Source organism: Heterodontus francisci, chromosome 30, assembly GCF_036365525.1.
Source record: "Heterodontus francisci isolate sHetFra1 chromosome 30, sHetFra1.hap1, whole genome shotgun sequence".
NCBI lineage: Eukaryota > Metazoa > Chordata > Chondrichthyes > Heterodontiformes > Heterodontidae > Heterodontus > Heterodontus francisci.
This window is the reverse complement of record NC_090400.1, coordinates 3,407,913-3,435,705: the sequence shown is the minus strand read 5'-3', so window position 1 is coordinate 3,435,705 and position 27,793 is coordinate 3,407,913. Positions and strand designations below refer to the sequence as shown.

The following is a 27,793-nucleotide window of genomic DNA, read 5'->3' as shown; positions in this document are numbered from 1 at the left end:
AAGAGGGAGGAGGTCCTGCAACAAGAATTTAGGGAGCTAGGTAGCAGATTAAAAAGCAAGACCTCAAAGGTTGTATTCTCTGGATTCCTCCGGTGCCATGTGCTAGTGAGAATAGGAATAAGAGGATGGAGCAGATGAATGCGTGGCTGAACAGATGGTGCAGGAGGGAGGGCTTTAGTTTCCTGGATCACTGGGTCTGTTTTTCGCAAAGGTGGGACCTGTACAAGTTGCACCTGAACCGGAACGGGACAAACATCCTTGCTGGGAGCGGGGTTTAAACTAATTTGGCAGGAGAATGGGATACAGAGTGGAGGTACAGAAGGGGGTAATGCTCAGTCAAATATGGAAGAGAAACAGAGTCAGTCTGGAAGGCAGAGCAAATATAGACCTATTAAGGCACAAGGGAAAAATGCAAGGCTGGATTGCATCTATTTTAATGCAAGGAGTCTTACTAGTAAGGCAGATGAATTGAGGGCATTGATTAGCACATGGGATTATGATATTGTTGTTATCACAGAGACATGGTTGAGGGAGGGGCAGGACTGGCAGCTCAATATTCCAGAGTATAGAATCTTTAGGCGTGACAGCGAAAGGGATAAAAGAGCAGTTGGCATTGCACTGTTGAGCATTGCAGTGATATCTTACCTGTAGTAAGGAGGGATGATATCTGAGAAGGTTCTTCAAATGAGGCCATATGGGTAGAACTTAAAAACAAAAAGAGGGCTATCACTTGGCTGGGAGTGGACTACAGACCTACAAAGAGTCAAGGAGAGATAGAGGAGCAGATATGTCGGCAAATCTCAGAGAGGTGTAAAAATAATAGGGTAATAATAGTAGGGGATTTCAACTTATCTAATCTCAACTGGGATAGTCTTAGTGTAAAAGGCTTAAAGGGGGTAGAATTCTTAAAATGCATACAGGAGCTTTTTGAGCCAGTACGTAGAAAGTCCTACAAGAGGAGGGGCAGTACTGGACCTAATCCTAGGGAATGAAGCCTGACAAGTGGTAGAAATGTCAGTTGGGAAGCATTTCGGGGATAGTGACCATAACTCTAAGATTTAAGGTAGTTATGAAAAAGGACAAAGACAGGCTGGAAATAAAGGTACTGAATTGGGGAAGGCCTATTTCAATATGATAAAACAGGAACTGGCCAAAATGGACCGAGAGCAGTTACTTGTAGGAAAGTCTACATCAGACCAGTGGGAGTCAAAGAGGAAATAGTGAGGGTTCAATGCCAACATGTACCCGTTAAGGTGAAGAGTAGGACCAACAAGTCCATGGAACCCTGGATATTAAGAGATATAGAGGATTGGATCAGGAAAAGAAAAGGAGGCTTATCGCACATTATGTACGCTGAAAACAGTGGAGGCACTAGAGGAGTATAGAAAGTGTAGGGGGGGGGTAAAAAAGTAATTAGGAGAGCGAAGAGGGGAAATGAGAAACCACTGGCGGGCAAGATAAAGGAAAATTCTAAGGCTTTTTATAAGTATATTAACTATATTTAGGTGAGGTTTTAAATGATTACTTTGCATCTGTGTTCACTATGGAGAAGGACGATGCAGGTGTAGAATCCAGGGAGGGGGATTGTGATATACTTGAACATATTAGCATTGAAAGGGAGGAAATATTAGCTGTTTTAGCGGGCTTAAAAGTGGATAAAACCCCACGCCCAGATGAGATGTATCCCAAGCTGTTATGTGAGGCAAGGGAGGCGATAGCAGGGGCTCTGACACAAAGGTTCAAATCCTCTCTGGCCACAGGAGAGGTACCAGAGGATTGGAGTACAGCGAATGCGGTGCCATTATTCAAGAAGGGTAGCAGGGATAAACCAGGTAATTACAGGCCACTGAGTCTAACATCAGTGGTAGGGAAAAGGTTGGAAAATATTCTGAGGGACAGGATTAATCTCCACGTGGAGAGGCAGGGATTAATCAGGGATAGTCAGCATTACTTTGTCAGGGAGAGATTGTGTCTAACTAATTTGATTGAATTTTCCAAGGTGGTGACTAGATGTGTAGATGAGGGTAAAGCAGTTGATGTCGTCTACATGGACTTCAGTAAAGCTTTTGATAAGGTCCCGCATGTGAGATTGGTTAAGAAGGTAAGAGCCCATGGGATCCAGGGCAATTTGGCAAAGTGGATCCAAAATTGGCTTAGTGGCAGGAGGCAGGTGATGGTCGAGGGTTGTTTTTGCGAGTGGAAGCCTGTGACCAGTGGTGTACCGCAGGGATTGGTGCTGGGACCCTCGCTGTTTGTGGTGTACAATAATGATTTAGACGTGAATATAGGATGTATGATAAGCACGTTTGCAAATGACACAAAAATTGGTGGTGTCGTAAATAGTGAGGAGGAAAGCCTTAGATTACAGGACAATATAGATGGGCTGGTAAGACAGGCGGAGCAGTGTCAAATGGAATTTAATCCTGAGAAGTGTGAGGTGATGCATTTTGGGAGGACTAACAAAGCAAGGGAATATACAATGGATGGTAGGACCCTAGGAAGTACAGAAGGTCAAAGGGATCTTGGTGTACTTGTCCATAGATCACTGAAGACAGCAGTACACTGACTGTTCACTCTCCCCCTTCACAGTGTCCTGCAGAAACGCCTATCTGTACCCCTTACGGTAGAATCCCCTAACACGATAGCTCTCCCACTCCTTTTCCTCCCCTCCTGACAGCTGAGCCACCTGTGGTGCCACAGACTTGGCTCTTGCTGCATTCCCCTGAGAAGCTATCTCCCCCAACAGTATCCAAAGCGGAAAATCTGTTAGAGAGGGAGATGGACCCTGCACTACCTGCCTAGTTCTTCTACTCTGCCTGGCGGTCACCCATTCCCTTTCTGCCTGAGCAGTCTTTACCTGCGGTGTGACCATCTCCCTGTACGTGTTATCCACGATGATCTCAGCCTCGCGGATGCTTCACAGTGTTTCCAGCCGCTGCTACAGATCCGAAATATGGATTTAGTGTAGCTGCAGCTGGAGACACTTCCTGCACACATGTTCACCCTGGACACTGGAAGTATCCCTGACTTTCCACATTGCACAGAAGCACTCCACGTTGCCGAGCTGCCCTGCCATGACTTACCCTTAATTTATCCCGTTAAATTACCCAAAAATTAGATTATTTACACTAGGGACCTTGATTCCCTCAAAAAAACTACCTACTATATTAAAAAAAACTGTAGACCTTTCCTTTACTTTTAGTTACTTACTCAGCTATTTAGAGTTATTCCCTAACAACAGTTACTCACCAACCAATCACCTTGCAGCTTTCCTGTGATGTCACTGTTGTCTTTTTCTTTTTTTGTCAAAAACTCCAGTGCGCCTGGAGTGCTCCCTGCTCCTGGAAGGTAAGTGACTGGGCCGCGATCCTCAGGCTCAATTTATCCTCTTCTCTTGCCCGGCTTTCTCCCAGCGGGTCCACTCCGCTCCCAGAAGGTACAGGTTCCCCTTTACCCACATTGCTTGTTACTTCCTCAAATAACTCTGATAAATTAGTCAAACATGATTTCCCTTTCACAAAACCATGTTGACTCTGTCTGATTGTATCATGATTTTCTAAATGTCCTGCTATAACCTCCTTAGTAATGGATTCTAGCATTTTCCCCATGACAGATGTTAGGCTAACTGGCCTATATTTTCCTGTTTTCTAGCTCCCTCCTTTCTTGAATAGAGGTGTTACATGAGCTATTTTCCAATCCAGTGGGACCTTTCCAGAATCTAGGGAATTTGGGAAGATCACAACTAATGCATCTACTAACTCTGCAGCCACTTCTCCAGTTAAGTTTCAGGTCAACGATGGCCCCCAGGATGTTGATGATGGGGGATTCAACAATGGCAATGCCATTGATCATCAAGGGGAGTGAGTCAAATTCGGTCTTGTTGGAGATGGTCAAATACTCTCTTGTTGGAGATGGTCATTGGCTGGCACTTGCGTGGTGTGAATATTACTTGCCACTTAACAGCTCAAGCCTGAATGCTGTTCAGATCTTGCAGCATGCGGGCATCAACTGCTTCAGTATCTGAGGAGTTGCGAATGATACTGAACACTGTAATCATCAGCGAACATCCCCACTTCTGACCCTATTTATTTATTTAGAGATACAGCACTGAAACAGGCCCTTCGGCCCACCGAGTCTGTGCCGACCAAGAACCACCCATTTATACTAACCCTACAGTAATCCCATATTCCCTACCACCTACCTACACTAGGGGCAATTTACAATCGCCAATTTACCTATCACCTGCAAGTCTTCGGCTGTGGGAGGAAACCAGAGCACCCGGTGAAAACCCACACGGTCAGAGGGCGAACTTTCAAACTCCGCACAGGCAGTACCCAGAATTGAACCCGGGACCCTGGAGCTGTGAGGCTGCAGTGCGCCACTGTGCCACCCCATGTTGGAGGGAAGGTCATTGATCAATCAGTTGAAGATGACTGGACCTAGGGGACTTCCCCGAGGAACTCCACCAGCATTTTCTGGGGCTGAGATGATTGGCCTCCAACAACTACAACCATCTTCCTTTGTGTTGATATGATTCCAACCAGTGGAGAACTTACCTCCGATTCCCATTGACTCCAGTTTTGCTAAGGCCCCTAGATGCCACACTCGGTCAAATGCTGCCTTGATATCAAGGGCAGCCAACTCTCACCTCACCTCTGGAATTCAGATCTTTTGTCCAAGTTTGGACCATAGCTGTAATGAGGTCTGGAGCCAAGTGGCCCTGGCAGAATCCAAAATGTGTATCGGTCAGCAGGTCATTGCTGAGTAATTGCCACTTGATAGCACTGTCAACAACCTTCTACCACTTTACTGGCAATTGAGAGTCAACTGATTGGGCGGTAATTGGTCAGATTGGATTTGACCTTTTTGTGGACATACCTAGGCAATTTTCCACATTGTTAGGTGTAGTGGCGCAGTGGTTAGCACCGCAGCCTCACAGCTCCAGCGACCCGAGTTCAATTCTGGGTACTGCCTGTGTAGAGTTTGCAAGTTCTCCCCGTGTCTGCGTGGGTTTTCTCCGGGTGCTCCGGTTTCCTCCCACAAGCCAAAAGACTTGCAGGTTGGTAGGTAAATTGGCCATTATAAATTGCCCCTAGTGTAGATAGGTGGTAGGGAAATATAGGGACAGGTGGGGATGTGATAGGAATATGGGATTAGTGTAGGATTAGTATAAATGGGTGGTTGATGGTCGGCACAGACTCGGTGGGCCGAAGGGCCTGTTTCAGTGCTGTATCTCTAAACTAAACTAGTGCTGTAGCTGTACTGGAACAGTTTGACTAGGGCCATGGCTCGTTCTGGACCACAAGGTTTCAGTAGTACAATACAGATGTTGTCAGGGCCCATAGCCTTTGCTGTATCCAGTGCCTTCAGCCATTTCTTGATAGCACGTGGAATAAATCGAATTGGCTGAAGACTGGCATCTATGATGTTGGGGATCTCAGGAGGAGGCTGAGATGGATCATCCAGTTGGCACTTCCGGTCGAAGATGGTTGCAAATGCTTCAGCCTTGTCTTTTACACTGACATGCTGGACTCTGCCAATATTGTGGTTTGTGGAACCTTCTCCTCCGATTCACTGTTTAATTGTCCACCACCATTCATGACTGGATGTGACAGGACTGCAGAGCTTTGATCTGATCCATTGGTTATTGAATTGATTAACTCTGTCTATAGTGAGCTGTTTCTACTGCTCAGTATGCACGTAGTCAAAAGAACAAAGAACAGTACAGCACAGGAACAGGCCATTCGGCCCTCCAAGCCTGCGCCAATCTTGATGCCTGCCTAAACTAAAACCTTCTGCACTTAAGGGGTCCGTATCCCTCTATTCCCATCCTATTCATGTATTTGTCAAAATGCCCCTTAGACGTCTCTATGGTACCTGCTTCCACCACCTCCCCCGGCAACAAGTTCCAGGCACTCACCACCCTCTGTGTAAAGAACGTGCCTCGCACATCCCCTCTAAACATTGCCCCTCTCACCTTAAACCTATGTCCCCTAGTAACCGACTCTTACACCCTGGGAAAAAGCTTCTGACTATCCACTCTGTCCGTGCCGCTTATAACTTTGTAAACCTCTATCATGTTGCCCCTCCACCTCCGTCGTTCCAGTGAAAACAATCCGAGTTTATCCAACCTCTCCTCATAGCTAATGCCCTCCAGACCAGGCAACATCCTGGTAAACCTCTTCTGTACCCTCTCCAAAGCCTCCACGTCCTTCTGGTAGTGTGGCGACCAGAATTGCACACAATATTCTAAGTGTGGCCTAACTAAAGTTCTGTACAGCTGCAGCATGACTTGCCTATTTTTATACTCTATGCTGTGTTGTATCCTCACCAGTTGGCAACTCATTTTTAGGTTTGCCTGATGCTGCTCTTCATTAAACCAGGATTGGTCCCCTGGCTTGATGGTAATGGTAGAGTGAGGGATATGCTGGGCCCGGAGGTTAGATTGTAGTTACATACAATTTGGCTGCTACTGATGGCCCACAGTGCCTCATAGATGCCCAGTTTTGAGCCACTAGATCCGTTCTGAATCGATCCCATTTAGCACAGTGGCAGTGCCACACAAAATGGAGCATATACTTAGTGTGAAGTAAGTATGTTCAAGTCTGCGTCCCTTGGATTTAAGGAAGCTGAGATGAGGGTCATACCAAGGCAGCCAGGACGAGAGAGAAAAATGGTTTAATGAGGACAAAAATATCAATGGTGGAGATGAGGGTATGGTTGAACAGTTCGGTAACTGCAGAAATGTTGTGGTGAATGAAAGGCCAAAAGCTAGACAGTTGGAATTTTGAAATTACCGTTGTAAGTGAATTGGGAGAGTTTTTTTCCCAGGGGAAGACAGAGAGAGAAGTAGGGGGATCTGAACCTTTCGCTCTGACACCACATCTCCAGCCATGCATTTACCTCCCTAATCTGGCTACTTCTGTACAAGCTAACATCTGGCCTTACTAACTTTGAGGTCCTGTTTCTTGATCTTAAACTAACAATTGGAACAATTGCTGAGACTGAATCCCTTTTTACCTTCAATCTTTGATTCTGAAATGAACCATGATTTTTGACTGATCCCCAATCATCTTCAAGGATTTGTGGACCTGCTCTGTTACAGCCTCACCCTGGCATCTGAGGCAACAGAAGCAACTCTCTGCTCCTCTCACACTCCCGTTGTGTTGCTGTCCCTTTTGCTCTCCCCTTTTAGCAGCCACTATAGAAAATTATTTTATTCCAAACAGACAGGTCTGTACTAGTAGATGGATCAACAGTTCGAGTATGTTGTATGATGTGTACAGAATTGACACAAAGCCTAAAGCCATGAACCGTGCACTTAACAGTCCATTTATACCACTGCAATAACATGAAAACTGTAGTTCTATTAGAATGTGAAGTAGGCAAAATCGAGACTGTGCTCACACTAGTTCAACTTTGCACTGGCTGCATTTCAAATTGAACTCTTAACTGGTTGAGCAATCAGTTGGAACACCTGCAAACATTCAAAACTTCCCAGTGTTAGCACAGAACGTATAAGCAGCTTGCAATGCTCTGAAGCACATACCAGTGTCAATGTACCAGGTCATATCAAACAGGCATTATTGTGCTCTGTAACTCAGTAGCAAATGCAAAACTCTTTTTCAAGTATGTCTTTTTCGGAGGTCATTCATGGAGAATTATGATTGAGTGAAATTGACTGAATTAATTTGAGTTTGGTGAGCATTAATTCCTAATTTTACTGCCACTGATAATTGCTTCTATTTCGAAGTCTAAAGTAGGAATTAATTCCCCAGTCTTGCTTTTGCCATTATATGAGTGTTACAAGACACACAAAAAAAATGTTTTCCTTCCCTCCTGCATCATCTAAAGATAATGAAGCAGTGACAACCCACCCTGTACTGTGCTACCAACAACTAAGAACTACACACTTTTAATGCATACTTATTTTTTTTTTAGATTAGAGATACAGCACTGAAACAGGCCCTTCGGCCCACCAAGTCTGTGCCGAACATCAACCACCCATTTATACTAATCCTACACTAATTCCATATTCCTACCAAACATCCCCACCTGTCCCGATATTTCACTACCACCTACCTATACTAGTGACAATTTATAATGGCCAATTTACCTATCAATCTGCAAGTCTTTTGGCTTGTGGGAGGAAACCGGAGCACCCGGAGAAAACCCACGCAGACACAGGGAGAACTTGCAAACTCCACACAGGCAGTACCCGGAATCGAACCCGGGTCACTGGAGCTGTGAGGCTGCGGTGCTAACCACTGCGCCGCCCCTGATGTATTCACAGAATCTACCTGAACATTTCTCAGCTAATTTCTTTGCTGCTTAACTACAACAGGAAAAGCTGTCTAGTGTTGTTGAATGGGCACTAATTCCCACTGCTTTAGGTCAGTGATGTTCAACCTTCATCCAGTTAAGAGTCACTGGAAAACTGCGTGGGACCACGAGGAGCCGCATTCAAAAAGATTGGGATTTAGTTACAAAATGTAATAAACCCAACAAAGACTTGGCAGCAAATGTCTTGCTCACCATATAATTACAGATGATCAAGGCCATTCAATCCATCTTAATTAGTTAATCCGAAATGACACTACAGTTTCCCCCATTTCAGCATCTAATTGCTTCATTAATGGTTCCAGCTACCCCACTATTCAACATATGAATCTATTCCATACATTGTGTGAAGAACTTCCTGATATCAATCCTGATACCTTTAACGCGTTTCAACCAAGGTCCCTTTGTCCTAATCTCACAATTTAATTTAAAATAATATTGTTGATTTACCTTTTCCATTCCTTTAACCATCTCCCCAACTTCTATAAGATTACTGCTCAGATGCTTCCTTTATAGGCTGAAAATTTCAGGTTTCTCTGCTCTTTCCTCATATCTCAGACCTCTGACCCTAGGGACAGCCTCCTGGTTCTTCTCATCACAACACTGATTACACTTCAAAAGTACTTCACTGGCTGTAAAGCACTTTGAGATGCCTGGTAGTCGTGAAAAGCACTATATAAATGCGAGCCTTTTTTCCATGCAGTCTCCAGCTCTTGAATGTCACCCTTGGTGACCAGAACTGGATACAGTGCTCAAGTTTGGGCAAGACCACAGTACAGTTTTATCACTACCGTTTTGTGCTGTATTCAGGAATATATTGTCTTTGTTGATTGCTGCTCTGCATTTGTTGGACATGTTGGGTGTTGCAGCTATTAAGACTCTTTCAATTTCCTGAACTATTTCAATACTATTCATGGAGTGTGTGTAATGACCATTTTGCTGTTCTATATGCACATCCTTTTTATTGTATTGGTTAGAAGTTACATGGGGCACCTCCTCCCCAGCCCAACATTAACTCCTCTAATTAGCACCTGTTGTTTTCCAGCCTTAACCCCGTTGCTTATTAGCTGCCAAGATTTACCCTGAATCCTTACCGCTTTCAACATAACTACTGGTCTTTGGTGTGGAACTTTGTCCAATGGTTTTTGCAAGTCTAGGTGTACCATTTCAGGGTTTTGTTTCTCTTTCTGATAGAAAAGCTTCTTTGTGTGGGTGAAGGATCATTCACACTGCAACTGTAGCATTGCTGTGAAGTGTTTTTGCTTTGCACCAATGTTGCAGCTGTAGTGTAAGTGCACAAATTGGGAGTTAGAGCCTGAAAATTAACAATAGTGTGAAAAGAGACACGTTCTAGATCCTGAAGAGCTGCACAAGGATTGCGAGCCTCAGAGTACCGCTAGTTTGCACATAGTGTTATAACTGAGGTTGGAGGAGTGCACTGTCTTTCTATAGTTCCACTACTTCACTGGTCACAATGTATGTTTAAATGTTTTACCCGGTTACCAATATGGCCAACTATATACTTTATCTATAATAGTTTCAGAATTTAAAAAAATCCGCCAACCAGGTTTCTTTAGCAAGCAACAAAATTATTGATTTATTATAAAACAAGACTTATTCAATAAAGATGCAAAGCTTATTAACATACAGTTTGAAATATGAAAGTATAAATACATACCCTTCTATAAAAAAAATAGAAAAAATAAAATAAAATAAAAATAATAACCTAACACACACGCACACAAAGGAAAAATGGAAAATCTGGCTCTGCAGAAATCAACTTTAAAAACAATAGTTTGGTCAAGTTATTGTCAATTCTTGAAGAAAAAAGATATGACACAGAATGTTCCAGATGGCCTTTGGTCTGACAACCGGGTATACATAGACGGCTGTCACTGGAATCTTTCTGGAGCAGTTCTGTTCAGGAGACGTCGAGTAGTAGTCTTGGGAGGCTTTTCAGGAGAATTACTGCATCAGTGGTTTCAGCTATCACACGGGATTTTCAGAAGATTTTCCAGAACAGGTGGAAAAGTATGAGTTGTGTGGCTTCTCTCTTAGCAGGCTACACACTAACTGAGCATTCAAACAGTCCAGCCAAATCAAAAAGCCAAAACTCCTGACAACCATAAATCTAGACATGTGACTTCTCTGTAAACAACTCCAATAGCCAGCAAAGGCTCTTTATGTTTGTTTTAGCACTTCATTGTCTCTTCCAGCAAGTATTTTTTTTAATTCATTGTGTCCTTCCAGTAACCCTTTAAAAGAAAATCCAGGCATCTCCTCAGTCTTCCAAATGAACTAATTTTCACAATCTTTTAAACACAAGTCCTCAAAAATATTAATAATGGAAGCACCTTCATGACAATTGTAACACAAATCTAAATGACATTATTGAGATAATGACATCACGATATGGCCTTGAAACAGTCAGTATTTATAGATTTAACGCAAAGTGGAATTGTCAAACCCTTACCCTGATTCTTGACTTCTGCAAACTCCTTGTTGTATTCCTCAAGTGTTTCCCGCAGTTTTTGATTCTCTGTTTCAATATCATGCATACGTTGGACTTTCAACTGGAGTTGTTGTCCTAGGTCTAATGCTGGAACAGGATCTGCAAACCAATAACAGAGCTAAATCAGCACAATTAATCCTCTAGGCAAAAAAATAGAAGACAGTAAATATACAGATATTCACCTTAACAATACTTATGATTACGTGGGTCTAATTTCCCAGAGCAGCCACGGGGCATTAGAAATGGCCTTACACAACTTTAATTAATTGGTGGAACTTCTTCATTGACTATCACAACATTCCTGAACTCCTCCCCAGCACTTTGCTCATAACCTGAGTAGGATCAAACCTCTAATAGGAGCACAATAGTAAACGGAGCGCATAGTAGATACATTTTTCAAATCCCTGTTACTGAGGGGGAAAGAAAATAAAAATGGACCCTTTGCAACTCTGACTTGTTGTTAACAACTGGACTGTTTTCCTGGTTACCGTGGTTTTTGCAACAGTAACACCAGCATACATATTAGACTGTGATTAGAAATCACAACCTATAACACGCAGTTTACCTTTTTAATGAGTTTGGATTACAATCTTTTAAAAAAAGAAACCCTGATGGGCTCACAATCAGTGGAAAAGTGCAATGAAGGCAACTTTGCTTTTGTGTTTTACACAGTGCCAGTCATGGCTGCTCTGGAAAATTAGACCACAGAATCATAAATGTTAAGGTTAATATCTGTATATTTACTGTCTTCTTTCAGTCACCCCTTCAGTATTGGATTGTTGGTTAGAAGCAGCTTGGAAGACAACAATGACATACCAATCCTGACACATCAGAATATCAAAATTGCAACTTTTAAATTTCTCATTTCAAAACATCCTGAAGTAACCAAGCTTCAACAGTAATAAAACCAACAATTGTTCATGGACAGTTTTCAGTGGCCTTTTGTATTGTTATGGACCATCAGTAAACATATAGCACTACATGGGAATTGAGGTATTAAACTTGAGAGTTCAACTTGGTTTTTCTTTTGACCAATAACAGATTCATGGAAAAACTGAGACTTTCCTGCAAAATCATATGACACTATTTTCAGTCTGTAATAACGGCTCGGATTTTGTGGTGGCAGCGACGGCGAAATCGTCATTGTCATTGTCCACCGTCATTACTCTACTGAAACTGACAGCAATGAGTGAATTTACAAAACTTTCCACTTTTACGCTAAGTTTCGCGGTAAATACCCTTGAAAAGCTACACCTTGTTCAATGAGGTGTAGCTGAGTTTTTAATTGCGTACAAAGTTCATAATTACTGTTAAACAGCCCCACTAGAGCTGAAAGAGTAATGTTATATTTGTGGAATTTCAAATTTCTCAACTATGATAAAAAAAAAACCCACATTTCTAAGTTATGATATTTTAGCGTGTATCTTAATCCAATGATAAACATTTATTTAGCTTTCTGAAAATCTAAATTAAAAGTGAAGGATAATCAGTTCTTTCAAATTCCTGGTTTGCCGTCTCAATATGATTGGCTGCTTACCCTGCTTGCTAACATCAGTGCTGCTGGATGCCTGCAGGTCTTCTTGACTTGGCGCCAGATTTAAAATGGCATCAGGAAAGCAGAAAACCACAGCACAGTGATCGCTAGATCTAGATCTCTGTGGGCAACTTGTTTTAAGGTCAGGGGTGAGCACCGTTGCTCCAGCCTTCACAGAAGAAAAAAAACTACTTTTTGTCTTAACCTCAGTTTTTTCAATTAAAAGACATATCCAAACACAAAATAGGATTCCATCAGTAGCAGCTCTATAAGTTGTGTCTTTTGAATGTTATTTCTGCTGAACCTTTAAAAAAAAAGGATCATTTATGATGAATTCCATAACCTAGATTTTAAAATTCCAAAACACTACCTATCTCAAAACTAGATTAACAAAATGAAAAGCTGATTCTGTTCAATTACTTTGTTATCACTTGTATCATCTCTTCTGCATCCTCTCCATGGCTGTCAAATCTTTTCCCAAGCAAAGCACAAAACTGGAGACAATATTCTAACTGTAGCCTTTTTGTTTTATTTGTTTATGGGATGTGAGTGTCGCTACCAACACCAGCATAGATTGCCTATCCTTAATTGCCCTCGAGAAGGTGCCGGTGAGCCACGTTCTTAAACCACTGCTGTCCACATGGTGCGGGTACACCCACAGTGCTGTCAGGGAGGGAGCTCCAGGATTTTGACCCAACAACAGTTAAGGATCAGCAATATAGCTCCAAGTTCGGATGTGTTTAACTTGGAGGGGTACTGGGGTTGTTCTCGATAGAGATGTACAAAATTATGACAAGTTTAGATAAGGTAATAAAAGATAAGTTATTCCCTTTAGCTGATGATACAAGGGGACACAGATTTAAGATTTCAGGCAAGAGATGCAGCAGGAATGTGAGGCAGAACATTTTTTACATAGCGAGTGGTAATGACCTGCAACACTGTCAATGAGGGTGGTGGAAGCGAAGGCGATGATTTCAAAAGAAAAGTGGATGGACACTTGAGGGGAATAAACTTACAGGGCTAGGGGAATAAAGTGAAAAAATGTGACTGACGGTTGCTCTACAGAGAGCTGGCATGGACTTGATGGGCCGAATAGCCTCCTTCAGTGTCGTTATGACTTTACGACTTGCAGGTGGTGGTGTCCCTATGCACTTACTGTCAATGAATTGCCCAGGTTTAGCATTACCTCTTTGCTCTTGCACTCTATGCCCTTAGTTATTAAACCTAGAAACCTACATTTTAAAAAAAATCAACTTCTCCTCCCACTTTTCAAGATTTGTGTATCTGCAAACCCCACTTCTCTCTGTTCAGCTTCTTTTAAAGGTTTACCACTTATTTTATATTTCCTCTCATTATCCTCCCAAAATGTATCACATTGAATGTCCTTAAAGTTCTCTTCACAGTTAACCATGCTATCTATTTTTGTGTTCCCTGCCAATTAGTATTTTAACCCTTCTACATAGCCACGCTCTAATTGTTTACATATATTGAGACGCTGGAGGTGGGGGCCACTCAACATCGCTCCAGTCCAATATACATCCATTAACCACTACACTCTGTTTTCTGTTTGTTAACCAACAGCTTGTTAATGCTGCCACATAACCTGCAATCAAGTCCACCTTAATGTTATCATCTATCACACTCTGCTTTGAAAAATTGAGGCAAAGTATTCAAACACTTTTATTAATTTTTAACCGAAGCTTTATTTCAAAGAGATTTAACTCAAACTGCAGAGCAGTGTTCATCCCCTTGCAACCTGACGCTGATAATCACATTGTACACATGTGTACTACTTTACTTGCTCTGAAGGAGGATTGAGCAAACACATGCTGAGGTAAGGCTTGACAGGAAGGGACATTCCATCCCCTTTGGTATAAATGTTTATTAGGAGCCTGAGATGAGATAATGAATCTGCGATTGTTTCCAATTTCCCTAGGTATCAGTAACAACAAATGGCTGTAACATTCTACAAGTTCATGCAGCCAGTGGCTTTCTTTTTTTAAAATACAAATCCATTCTGTTTTAAAACCCAAACTTGAAAATCATTTTTTCATCCCCCAAATCCTTTCTGGAGAATTTTTTTAAATCCCCGAAACATGACCATGCCAGAGTACACCTTGATCAAAACTTGATAACTTGATCTTGATCAAGTCAACTGTGTAGGCCATTACCAACATCTGCTCCAATGAGGGAGGAGGGAGGGGTGAGAAAATCATCTGCACACTGGGAACAGTGGCTGAACCCAAATGTCACGGTGAGCTGTGCTCAATCCGAGAGGGAGATTGTGTGGGAACTGGAGGCCAAATGCATTTGAAATTAGTTGTGAAAACTCTGAAGCAATTCTTAGTGATAGGAACTACAAGGTAACTCTGATATATAACAGCTGAACAGATAGACAGTTGCTTTTAACAAGACTTGCATTTAAGAGTTTCAGATTACTATTATATGTAAGGAGCAAAACTGGGGACTTGATAATGATTTGTAAATGCAACAGAAAAGTACGGATGTGAAGAACATAAGAAATAAGAGCGGGAGCTTGCATTAACATCCCACACGGAAGAGTGTCGGCAGAGACTCATCGACAGGCTTGTGGCTGCCTGCAACGAACTTGGCCTAACCATCAGTTTCAAGAAAACGATCATGGGACAGGATGTCAGAAATGGTCCATCCATCAATATCGGCGACTACATTCTGGAAGTGGTTCAAGAATTCACCTACCTAGACTCAAACATCACCAGTAACCTGTCTCTCGATGTAGAAATCAACAAGCTCATGGGAAAGGCGTCCGCTGCTATGTCCAGACTGGCCAAGAGGGTGTGGGAAAATGGCGCACTGACACGGAACACAAAAGTCCAAGTGTTTCAAGCCTGTGTCCTCAATACCTTGCTCTACGATAGCGAGGCCTGGACAACGTAGGTCAGCCAAGAGCGACGTCTCAACGCATTCCATCTTCGCTGTCTCCAGAGAATCCTTGGCATCAGGTGGCAAAACCGTATCTCCAACACAGAAGTCCTCGAGGCAGCCAACATCCCCAGCATAAACGCCCTACTGAGCCAACGGCGCTTGAGATGGCTTGGCCACGTGAGCCGCATGGAAGATGGCAGGATCCCCAAGGACGCATTGTACAGCGAGCTCATCACTGTATCAGACCCACCGGCCATCCATGTCTCCACTTTAAAGACGTTTGCAAAAGTGACATGAAGTCCTGCAACACTGACTACAAGTCGTGGGAGCCAGTTGCCAGCGATCGCCAGAGCTGGCAGACAGCTATAAAGGCGGGGCTGAAGAGAGGCGAGTCGAAGAGACTCAGCAGTTGGCAGGAAAAGAGACAGAAGTGTAAGGAGAGAACCAACTGTGTAACAGCCCCAACAACCAACTTTACCTGCAGCACCTATGGAAGAGTCTGTCACTCTAGAATTGGCCTTTATAGCCACTCCAGGCACTGCTCCACAAACCACTGACCACCTCTAGGCACTTACCCATGGTCTCTCGAGACAAGGAGGCCAAAAAGGAAGGAACGGAAAAAGAGGAAGGCCATTTAAGCCCTTCGAGCCCACTCCGCCATTCAATGAGATCATGACCGATCATCTACCTCAACGTCTCTTTCCCGCGTTATCCCCATATCCCTTGATGTTTTTAATATATAGAAATCTATTGATCTCAGTCTTAAACATACTCAATGATTGAGCTTCCACAGCCCTCTGGGACAGAGAATTCCAAAGATTCACCACCCTCTGAGTGAAGAAATTCCTCCTTATCTCATCGCATGCTCCTTATTCTGAGACTGTGTCCCTTGGTTCTAGACTCCCCAGCCAGGGAAAAATCCTTTCTGCATCAACCCTGTTGAGCCCAGTAAGAATCTTATATGTTTGAATGAGATCACCTCTCATTCTTCTAAATTCCAGAGAATAAAGGCCCAGTCTATTTAATCTTTCTTCATAGGACAATCCCTCCACTCCAGGAATTAGTTTGGAGAATCTCTGTTGCACTTCTTCTATGGCAAGTATATTTTTCTTTACAAAAGGAGTCCAAAGCTGCAGACAATACTCCAGATGTGGTCTCACCAAGGCTCTGTACAATTGCAGTAAGACATCTTTACTACAATACTCAAATCCTCTTGTAACAAAAGCCAACATACCATTTGCCTTCTTAATTACTTGCTGTACCTGTTCTGGGGGAAAAAGGCAATACACACTGCTTGTACATTTCTAGATCAATGATTATGCACAATCAGAAACTGCATAAATGAGAATTAATTCTTTAAGGCTTCCTTCATCTGTATTTACTTTGCTAAACACAGTCCAGGAAAAGAAAGACAGACTTGCATTTATATAGCGTCTTTTACAACCAACGGACTTCTCAAATCACTTTACAGCCAATGAGTACTTTTGAAGTCACTAATGTAAAGTAGCCCTCCTGCCTTGGGCGCGATGGCATTGGAAGGATGAATGAGAATGGACAGAGACTGCTGGAGTTGTGTACCTATCATAACCTCTGCATCACCAACTCGTTCTTTCATACTAAACCGTCACCAGGTTTCATGGAGACACCCAAGATCACGTCGTTGGCACCAGCTGGGCCTCATCGTCACAAGGCAAGCCTCTATGAACAGCATTCAAATCATACGCAGCTTCCACAGTGCGGACTGCGACACCAATCACTCCCTGGTGCGCAGCAAGGTTGCATTCAAACCAAAGAAGCTGCATCACTCCAAGCAGAAGGGCCACCCGCGCATCAACACTAGCAGAGTTTCTTATCCACAGCTATTACGTAAGTTTCTAATTTCACTTGAAAAAGCCCTTCAAAACACTCCCACAGGCGATGCAGAGACCAAGTGGACTCACATCAGAGACACCATCTATGACTCAGCAGTGACCACCTGTGGCAAATGTGAGAAGCAGAATGCAGACTGGTTTCAATCTCACTTTGAAGAGCTGGAACCTGTCATAGCCGCTAAGCGCATTGCACTGTTGAACTACAAGAAAGCCCCCAGCGAGTAAACAACCGTAGCACTTAAAGCAGCCAGAAGCGCTGCACAAAGAACAGCCAGGCACTGCGCAAATAACTACTGGCAACACCTATGCATTCGTATTCAGCTGGCCTCCGACAACGGAAACATCAGAGGGATGCATGATGGCACTGAGAGAACTTTTGGGCCAACCATCAGGAAGATCGCCCCCCTCAAGTCGAAATCAGGGGGCACGATCACTGACCAACGCAAGCAAATGGACCGCTGGGTGGAGCACTACCTAGAACTGTACTCCAGGGAAAATGTTGTCACTAAGATCACCCTCAATGCAGCCCAGTCTCTGCCAGTCGTGGATGAGATGGACGAACAGCCAACAAAATCGGAACTCAGTGATGACATTGATTCTCTAGCCAGTGGGAGAGCCCCTGGGAAGGACGGCATTACCCCTGAAATAATCAAGAGTCCCTAGCCCGCTATACTTTCAGCACTCCATGAACTGCTTTGCCTGTGCTGGGATGAGGGAACGGTACCAGAGGACACGCGCGATGCCAATATCATCACCCTTTATAAGAACAAGGGTGACCGCAGTGACTGCAACAACTACCGTGGAATCTCCCTGCTCAGCATAGTGGGTAAAGTCTTCGCTCGAGTCATTTTAAACAGGCTCCAGAAGCTGGCTGAGCGTGTCCACCCTGAGGCACAGTGTGGCTTTTGAGCATAGAGATTCACCATTGACATGCTGTTCTCCCTTAGCTAGCTACAGGAGAAATGCCACAAACAACAGATGCCCCTCTACGTTGCTTTCATAGATCTCAACAAAGCCTTTGACCTAGTCAGCAGACGTGGTCTCTTCAGACTACCAGCAAAGATCGGATGTCCACCAAAGCTACTAAGTATCATCACCTCATTCCATGACAATATGAAAGGCACAATTCAGCATAGCAGCGCCTCATCAGACCTCTTTCCTATCCTGAGTGGCGTGAAACAGGGCTGTGTTCTCGCACCGACACTGTCTGGGATCTTCTTCTCCCTGCTGCTCTCACATGCATTCAAGTCTTCAGAAGAAGGAATTTTCCTCCACACAAGATCAGATGGCAGGTTGTTCAACCTTGCCCGTCTAAGAGCGAAGACCAAAGTACGGAAGGTCCTCATCAGGGAACTCCTCTTTGCTTACGATGCTGCATTAACATCCCACACAGAAGAGTGTCTGCAGAGACTCATCGACAGGACTGCAGCTGCCTGCAACGAATTTGGCCTAAACATTAGCCTCAAGTAAACGATCATCATGGGACAGGACGTCAGAAATGATCCATCCATCAATATCGGCGACCACGCTCTGGAAGTGGTTCAAGAGTTCACCTACCTAGGCTCAACTATCACCAGTAACCTGTCTCTTGATGCAGAAATAAACAAGCACATGGGAAAGGTGTCCGCTGCTGTGTCCAGACTGGCCAAGAGAGTGTGGGAAAATGGCGCACTGACACGGAACACAAAAGTCCGAGTGTATCAAGCCTGTGTCCTCAGTACCTTGCTCAGCGGCAGCGAGGCCTGGACAACATATGTCAGCCAAGAACGACGTCTCAATTCATTCCAACTTCCCTGCCTCCGAAGAATCCTTGGCATCAGGTGGCAGCGCCATATCTCCAAAGCAGATGTCCTCGAGACAGCCAACATCCCCAGCATATACACCCTACTGAGCCAGCGGCGCTTCAGATGGCTTGGCCACGTCAGCCGCATGGAAGATGGCAGGATCCCCAAGAACACATCGTACAGCAAGCTTGTCACTCGTATCAGACCCACCGGCCGTCCATGTCTCCGCTTTAAAGATGTCTGCAAACGCGACAGGAAGTCCTGTGACACTGATCACAAGTCGGAGCCAATGATCATTGCCAATGATCGCCAGAGCTGGCAGACAGCCATAAATGGGGGGGGGGGGGGGGGGGTGCTGAAGAGAGGAGAGTCGAAGGGACTTAGCTGTTGGCAGGAAAAAAGACAGAAGTGCAAGGGGAGAGCCAACTATGCAACAGCCCCTACAACCAATTTTATCTGCAGAACCTGTGGAAGAGTCTGTCACTCTAAAATTGGCCTTTATCGCCACTCCAGGCGCTGCTTCACAAACCACTGACCACCTCCAGGCGCTTACCCATTGTCTCTCGAGACAAGGAGGCCAAAGAAGAAGAATGTAAAGTAGGAAACTCAGCAGCCAATTTGCGCACAGCAAGCTCCCACAAACAGCAATGTGATAATGACCAGATAATCTGTTCTTGTGATGTTAGTTGAGGGATAAAGAAAGGTTTGGACACCAGTGAAAACACCCCTTCTTCTTTGAATTAGAGTCTTGGGACGTCTCATCCAAAAGACAGCAGCTCCAGGATTGCAGCACTCCCTCACTACTGCACTGGAACGTCAGCCTTGATTTTTGTGCTCAAATCCTGGAGTGGGACTTGAAGCTAGAACCGTCTGGCTCGGAGGCAAAAGCGCGACCAACTGAGCCGTGATTCACATCAGAAAAGTTGCATCTCTGAGTTACACACCTAAATGTAAGGAGTAAACACACAGTGCTGCTGTTATAGTAGGAGTATATGTTAACCAAAGAAGTGATGCTCTCCTATCTACTGAGCATAAGCATGTCACCTGAGGCAGTCAGGTTGTTTGAATGCATTGGGCTGAACAGTTGACCCCAACCCAATCCATACAGATTAGTAAATCAGTTTTGTTCTCAATGACCTTTGAGCACCACTGGAGAAGTAGCAAAAAGTCACTATTTGCACATATTTAATTGTGTGCTGCAATTACAAAAATTCTATGGCAATATTAAAAGCTTAGCTTTTAACACATTCTGAAGACGCTCAACATTAACGGAATTTTTCATCTATTCTTCATGTTTTGATGGATATTAAAATGTTAATGACATCTGTGCAGTTACTGTTGATATGGAGCTACATTTTTGATAAAAAGGTAGTGTAATCAGAGATGCAAATTTTCTGATGTGGACCACTAATGAAGATGAACAGATGGATACTAAAAACTACAATGTGTAAGCAACTCTGAAGACGTGCCTCACTAATGTGTTCAATATCAGGAGAACTGTTTGCTTACAAATGGCATTTGCATGCATCTGAGTTGCACTCAAACTGTCAAGTTTATACTTTGGTTCATATTAAGGAAGCAGGACCTGAGGAAAGCACTAGCACAGCTGGTATTTGCATATATCAGTGCTGCATGTCAAGTCAGCTGGATTATACATTTTTACAAACTTTTTATTCTTCTGTATTTGACACATGCACTGCAATTTCAGAAACTAACTTCTACTAAAAGTGCCCTGCTCCATATCTCAACTTTCATTGTAAAGTATAAGTATCTAGGGAAAATTTAGTCGAAGAAACAGAGAATATATTAATGGAAATGAAAGAATGAGCATTAAACTGCCTGTGAATTCTGAACATCTTTTACAATGAAGGAATTTTAGTACTTCCCTGCCAATTATATCTTTTAATATAAAGGTTCACATTTTTTCTCCTTACAGCAACTTACATTTCTACAGTGCAGCTCACATACACTTGCACAGAATACGAAGGCACCAAGTTCAGTTGCTGTTCAGGCAGTGAAAAGGTCTGGATACCAATGAGTCAATTGGAGTGGGAAAATCATTTTGGGTCCACATGACTGATCAGTGATAACTAAAGCGAAGTATGCACAAGTGACCTTGGAGGAAATCACAAAATTGGGTTTGGCTGTCATGCCTCTATAATGAAATAGCTCATCAATACTCACACTCGGCTCACACGTAAAGGCAGGGGACCGAGACCTGGAACTATAATGATTACCTGCGTGAGATGGACTGAAAACTGGGAAGAGAAGGAGTTTGTGACAGACAACCAAAGCATGCTCTCAATCTCAGTGCTTCTAAATCAAGAAGTGCTATGTGTAAGTTTAGAATCACTGAGATTGGGGTTTGATAACAACACTTAGCACTGGAGAAATTAAAATAGTCTCAATTTACAGTGGCTTTTGATTCGAACTGAAAAAGGCAATTTACAAATTTACTGTTTGTTAGAAGGAGCCAGTAGAGTAATGGGACTGAATGATGGAATGGGTTTGTTGCTTGCGTTTCACATCTGGGAATGCACATCATACTGTCATTGTTAAAATCACCCTCCTTTGCTGGCTATAAGGGATTGGGATCATTTTAATCCAGTCCCAGTGGGAATGGACCACTTGCGTTCGCTACAGACATAGAAAGTTTGATTTTCCAAGCAGGTCCTGGGGTCTGGGAATACAGAGAGGAGAATCTAAATAACAGGGAGCAATGAGGAAGGGCTGCAGTTCTGGTAGCACTGGGAAGAGGGGACCCCAGCTGTGGGACCCTGTAAGAGGGGACCCCAGCTCTGGGACCCTGTAGGAGGGGACCCCCAGCTCTGGGACCCTGTAGGAGGGGACCCCCAGCTCTGGGACCCCGGAGGAGGGGACCCCCAGCTCTGGGACCCCGGAGGAGGGGACCCCCAGCTCTGGGACCCCAGAGGAGGGGACCCCCAGCTCTGGGACCCCAGAGGAGGGGACCCCCAGCTCTGGGACCCCGGAGGAGGGGACCCCCAGCTCTGGGACCCCGGAGGAGGGGACCCCCAGCTCTGGGACCCTGTAGGAGGGGACCCCCAGCTCTGGGACCCTGTAGGAGGGGACCCCCAGCTCTGGGACCCTGTAGGAGGGGACCCCAGCTCTGGGACCCTGTAGGAGGGGACCCCCAGCTCTGAGACCCTGTAGGAGGGGACCCGAGCTCTGGGACCCTGTAGGAGGGGACCCCCGCTCTGGGACCCCAGCTCTGGGACCCTGTAGGAGGGAACCCACCCACCACCCCCGCCGCCCCTTCACCCCCCCCAAGCTCTGGGACCCCGGAAGGAGGGAACCTCCCAGCTCTGAGACAGAGAGGAGGCCCGCCCCTCCCAAGCTCTGGGACCCCGGAAGGAGGGAACCTCCCAGCTCTGAGAGTAGGAACCCGCAGAAGCCTGGGAGGAGGAGCTCCACCTCTTGCACCATGGGAGGAGGTGCTCCAGTCCTGGGACAGGGGGAGGCTGGAGTCCCAGTCCCAGGGCACTGGGAGGTAGGGGCCCCGGTCCCAGGGCACTGGGGGAGGTAGGGGCCCCGGTCCCAGGGCACTGGGGGAGGTAGGGGCCCCGGTCCCAGGGCACTGGGAGGCAGGGGCCCCAGTCCCAGGGCACTAGGAGGCAGGTACCTGCTGTCGTAACAAATATATAGATTCACTGCCTGATTCACTGGGACATTAAATAAACACATGGCAGCTTTAATAAGCAATCTGTATAAATTTAAACATTTAAATTTTCATTTTTCACATTAAAATCCTTATGGGAAATTTTTAACTTGCTACCAGGTATAAAACTGCTAAAGTGAATCGGCTGCTCATTATTGAAATTGCCCAATTTTCATCTACATTGAGAGAAAAACAAGTGAAAGCAGTGGGCTTGGTACCAGAGTGCACAGAACCAGAGAACACTAGGGATGGTACAGGAACTGTCAGGATAAGCTGGGGATTTCAGAGGGTCTTAAGGGAGAGAGAGAGAGAGAGAGACACTGTGAAAATAATGGGAATTGTACTGAGAAAATTGTTGGATTTGCGCGCTGACCAGTCCCCGGGTTCTGATCGACTTCATCCTCGGGTCGGAAAAGTGGGACTGAGATAGCTGATGCGTTAGTTTTAATTTTCCAAACTTCCCTACGTTTAGGGAAGATTCCATTAGATTAGAAAATAGCGAATGTAACTCCTTTATTCAAAAAGGGAGGGAGACAGAATGCAGGAAACTACAGGCCAGTTAGCTTAACATCTGTCTTAGGGAAAATGTTAAAAGCTATTATTGAAGTTGTTAAAGCAGGGCTCCTGGAAAAATTCAAGGTCATTTTATTTTCATGTATTCATGGGATGTGGGCATCAGTGGTTGGGGCAGCATTTATTGCCCATCACTAATTGCTGTCAAGAAGGTGGTGGTGAGCCACGTTCTTGAACCGCTGCAGTCCATGTGGGGTAGGTACACCAACAGTGCTGTTAGGAAGGGAGTTCCAGGATTTTGACCCAGCGACAGTGAAGGAACGGTGATATAGTTCCAAATCAGGATGGTGTGTGGCTTGGAAGGGAACTTGCAGGTGTTGGTGTTCCCAAACATCTGCTGCCCTTGTCCTTCCAGGTGGTAGAGGTCGCAGGTTTGAAGCTGCTGTCTAAGGAGCCTTGGTGCTTTGTTGCAGTGCATCTTGTAGATGGAACACACTGCTGCCACTGTGCGTCAGTGGTGGAGGGAGTGAATGTTTGTGTTTGGAGTGCCAATCAAGCGGGCTGCTTTGTCCTGGATGGTGTCGAGCTTCTTGAGTGTTGTTGGAGCTGCACCCATCCAGGCAAGTGGAGAGTATTCCACCACACTCCGGCCTTGCAGATGGTGGACAGGCTTTGGGGAGTCAGGAGGGAGTTATTTGCCGCAGGATTCCTAGTGGAAAACATCCCCACTTCTGACCTTATGATTGAAGGAAGGTCGTTGATGAAGCAGCTGAAGATGGTTGGGCCTAGTACACTACCCTGAGGAACTCCTGCAGTGATGTCCTGGAGCTCAGATGATTGACCTCCAACAACCACAACCATATTCCTTTGCGCTAGGTATGACTCCAACCAGCAGAGTGCTTTACCTGATTCCCATTGACTCCAGTTTTGCTAGGGATTTTTGATGCCACACTCGGTCAAATGCTGCCTTGATGTCAAGGGCAGTCATTCTCACCTCACCTCTTGAGTTCAGCTCTTTTGTCCATTTTTGAATCAAGGCTGTAATGAGATCAGGAGCTGAGTGGCCCTAGCAGAAACCAAATTGAGCATCACTGAGCAGGTTACTGTTAAGCAAGTGCCACTTGATAGCACTGTCAACGACAGCTTTCATCACTTTACTGATGATCGAGAGTGGACTGATCAGGCAGTAATTGGCCGGGTTGGATTTGTCCTGCTTTTTATGTATATGACATACCTGGGCAATTTTCCACATTGCCGGGTAGACGGCAGTGTTGTAGGTGTACTGGAACAGTTTGGCTAGGGGTGCAGCAAGTTCTGGAACACAGGTCTTCAGTACTATTGCCGGAATGTTGGCAGGGCCCATAGCCTTTGCAGTATCCAGTGCCTTCAGTCGTGTCTTGATATCACGTGGAGCGAATCGAATTGGCTGAAGACTGGTATCTGTGATGCTGGGGACATCAGGAGGAGGCCAAGATGGATCATCCACTCGCCATTTTTTGCTGAAGATTGTTGCAAATGCTTCAGCCTTATCTTTTGCACTGATGTGCTGGGCTCCCCCATCATTGAGGATGGGGACATTTGTGGAGCTACCTCCTCCATTCACAACTGAATGTGGCAGGACTTTAGAACTTAGATGTATCGGTTGGTCAGGCAGAGTCAACATGGTTTTGTGAAAGGAAAACCATGTTTAACTAATTTATTGGAGTTTTTTGAAGAAATAACATGTGCTGTGGATAAAGGGGAACTGATGGATGTACTATACTTAGATTTCCAGAAGGCATTTGATGAGGTGCCACTTCAAAGGTTATTGCAGAAAATAAAAGCTCATGGTGTCAGGGGCAGAAGATTGGTTAACTAAAAGGAAACAGAGAGTAGCCATAAATGAATAATTTTTTGGTTGGCAAGATGTAATGAGCGTTGTGCCACAGGGATTTGTGCTGGGGCCTCAATGTTTTACTGTTTAAATAAATGACCTGGATGGAGGGACCGAAGGTATGGTTGCTAAATTTGCTGATGACACAAAGATAGGTAGGAAATTAAGTTGTGAAGTGGACATAAGGAGGCTACAAAGGGATAGAGATCAGTTAACTGAGTGAGCAAAGATATGGCAAATGGAGTATAATGCGGGAAAATTTGAAATTGTCCATTTTGGCAGCAACAATAAAAAAGATTATCTAAATGGTGAGAGATTGCAGAGCTCTGAGAAGCAGAGGAATCTGGGTGTCTTAGTGCATGAGTTGCAAACGGTTAGTATGCAGGTTCAGCAAGTATTTCAGAAAGCTAATAGAATGTTATTGTTTACTGCGAGGGGAATTCAATACAAAAGTAGGGAGGTTGTGCTTCAGTTATACAGGGCATTGGTGAGACCACATCTGGAGTACTGTGTACAATATTGGTCTCCTTATTTAAGGAAAGATGTAAATGCGTTGGAAGCAGTGCAGAGAAGGTTTACTGGACTAATACCTGGAATGGGCGGTTTGTCTTATGGGGAAAGGCTGGACAGGCTAAGCTTGTACCCGCTGTCATTGGGAAAATGCTAGAATCCATTATTAGGGAGGTAGTTGTAAGACATCTAGAAAATCACAATACAATACAATCAGGCAGAGTCAACATTGTTTTGCGTAAGGGAAATCCTGTTTAACAAATTTTTTCGAGTTCTTTGAGGATGTAACAAGCAGGGTGGATAAAGGGGAACCAGTAGATGTCGTGTATTTGCATTTCCAAAAGGCATTCAATAAGGTGCCATATAAAGGGTTATTACACAAGATAAGAGCTCATGGTGTTGGAGGTGATATATTAGCATGGATAGAGGACTGACTGACTGACAGGAAACAGAGTCAGGATAAATGGGTCATTTTCAGGATGGCAAACTGTAACTCCTGGAGTGCTGGGGCCTCAACTATTTACAATCTATATTAATGATTTGCAGGAAGTGACTGACTGTATGGTAGCCAAGTTTTCTGACAATGCGAAGATAGGTCGAAAAGCAAGTCGTGAGGAGGACACAGTCTGCAAAGGGATATTGATCGCTAAAGTGAGTGGGCAAAAATTTGGCAGATGAAATATAATGTGAGATTGTCCACTTTGGCAGGAAGAATAGAAAAGCAGATTATTTAAATGGAGAGAGACTGTAGAATGCTGCAGTACAGAGGAGCCTGGATGTTCTTGTGCATGAATCACAAAAAGTCAACATGCAGGTCCAGCAAGTAATTAGGAAGTCAAATGGAATGTTGGCCTTTATTGCAAGGGGAATGGAGTATAAGAAGTAGAGACGTCTTGCAATAACTGTACAGGGCATTGGTGGAAGCAGTTCAAAGAAGGTTCACTAGGCTGATTCCTGGGATGAAGGGGTTATCTAATGAGGAAAGGTTGAGCAGATTGAGCCTATACTCATTGGAGTTTAGAAGATTGAGAGGTGATCTTATTGAATGCGTATAAGTTTCTGAGGGGGCTCAACAGGGTAGATGCTGAGAGGATGTTTTCCCTCGTATGGAAATCAAAAACTAGTTTCAAATTAAGGGGTCTCCCATTAAGATGGAGATGAGGAGGAATTTCTACTCTCAGAGGGTCATTAGTGTTTGGAATTCTCTTCCCCAGCGAGCAGTAGAGGCTGGGTCATTGAATATAGTCAAAGCTAAGTTCGACGGATATTTGAATGACAAGGGAGTTAAGTGTTCTGGGGGGCAGGCAGGAAAGTGGAGTTCAGGCCACAATCTGATCAGCCATGATCTTATTGAATTGCGAAGCAGGCTCAAGGGGCCGAATGGCCTACTCCTGCTCCTATTTCTTATGTTCTTAGAACAGAAGCTCCAAAGCTGTGACAGCCTTGAGGCAGGGGAGTTGATGGAGACCGGAGGACTGAGGTCAGCCAGGATGTGTCAGCACTGGGGTTTAGAGGGCTCTGAGGTGGGCATGTACCAGAAGGAATCCCACTATTTGGAAACATTTGGCTACGGATCCCAGTCTGAGACTTATCTATTTATTGAAAGCCAAGAATTCAGAGGAAGAAGATGGGGAAAATGTTCCCAAGTGCAAAAGGTGTTGGTAAAACTTGAGGGGGTTAGGAGATGTGGCTTTTGAGTTAGAAGAATGTTTTTTTTTAATATTCTTTCATGGGATATGGGCGTTGCTGAGAAGGTTGGCATTTGTTGCCTATCCCCAACTGCCCTTGAGAAAGTTGTGGTGAGTCATCAGAAAACTGATGAAAGGTTATTGACCTGAAACGTTAACTCTGGTTGGGACATGGACCTCCGGCAAAAGCGCCGGCGAGAAATCCACGTCACCCCTTCTGTGGGAGGCCTGCTGAATCAAGTGCCAATTAAGCGTTTAACTGGACAGTGGTGGGCCTTCCACAGAATTAAGGACCGTGGCAATGGAAGTCCCACCCTCTGAGAGCTGCCAGCCAATCAAAGGGTGGCAACTCTTTAACAGAGCAGCACCACCACGAAGGGGATGGCTGCTGCTGGTGGTGTACCCACCCAAGGCCTCGGAGCAGCACTGGACCCAGGCCACAGGTAGGTCAGAGTGGGAGGGGTCTCACAAGGAGTGAGGTGGCTCTCAGGAGGTCCTCCCCCTTCCTGATGCCAGGTCCCTCATTCAGGCACCTACCTCCCAGCAAGCAACCTGCATGGTTTTTCTTGCCATGCTTCCCATACAGCG

The 27,793-nt window shown here is 44.7% G+C and overlaps 1 protein-coding gene across 8 annotated transcripts in view; it reads right to left on the bottom strand.

The window, feature by feature from the left end:
- Positions 1–27,793, bottom strand: part of LOC137346547 (protein CASP-like) — a 734,295-nt gene that overhangs the window by 378,167 nt on the left and 328,335 nt on the right. For all 8 annotated transcript variants that reach the window (XM_068010023.1, XM_068010028.1, XM_068010027.1 and 5 more), the window contains one exon: positions 10,814–10,951. In XM_068010023.1, coding sequence (XP_067866124.1) covers positions 10,814–10,951 — 138 coding nt within the window. The remainder of the gene's footprint in view (positions 1–10,813; positions 10,952–27,793) is intronic.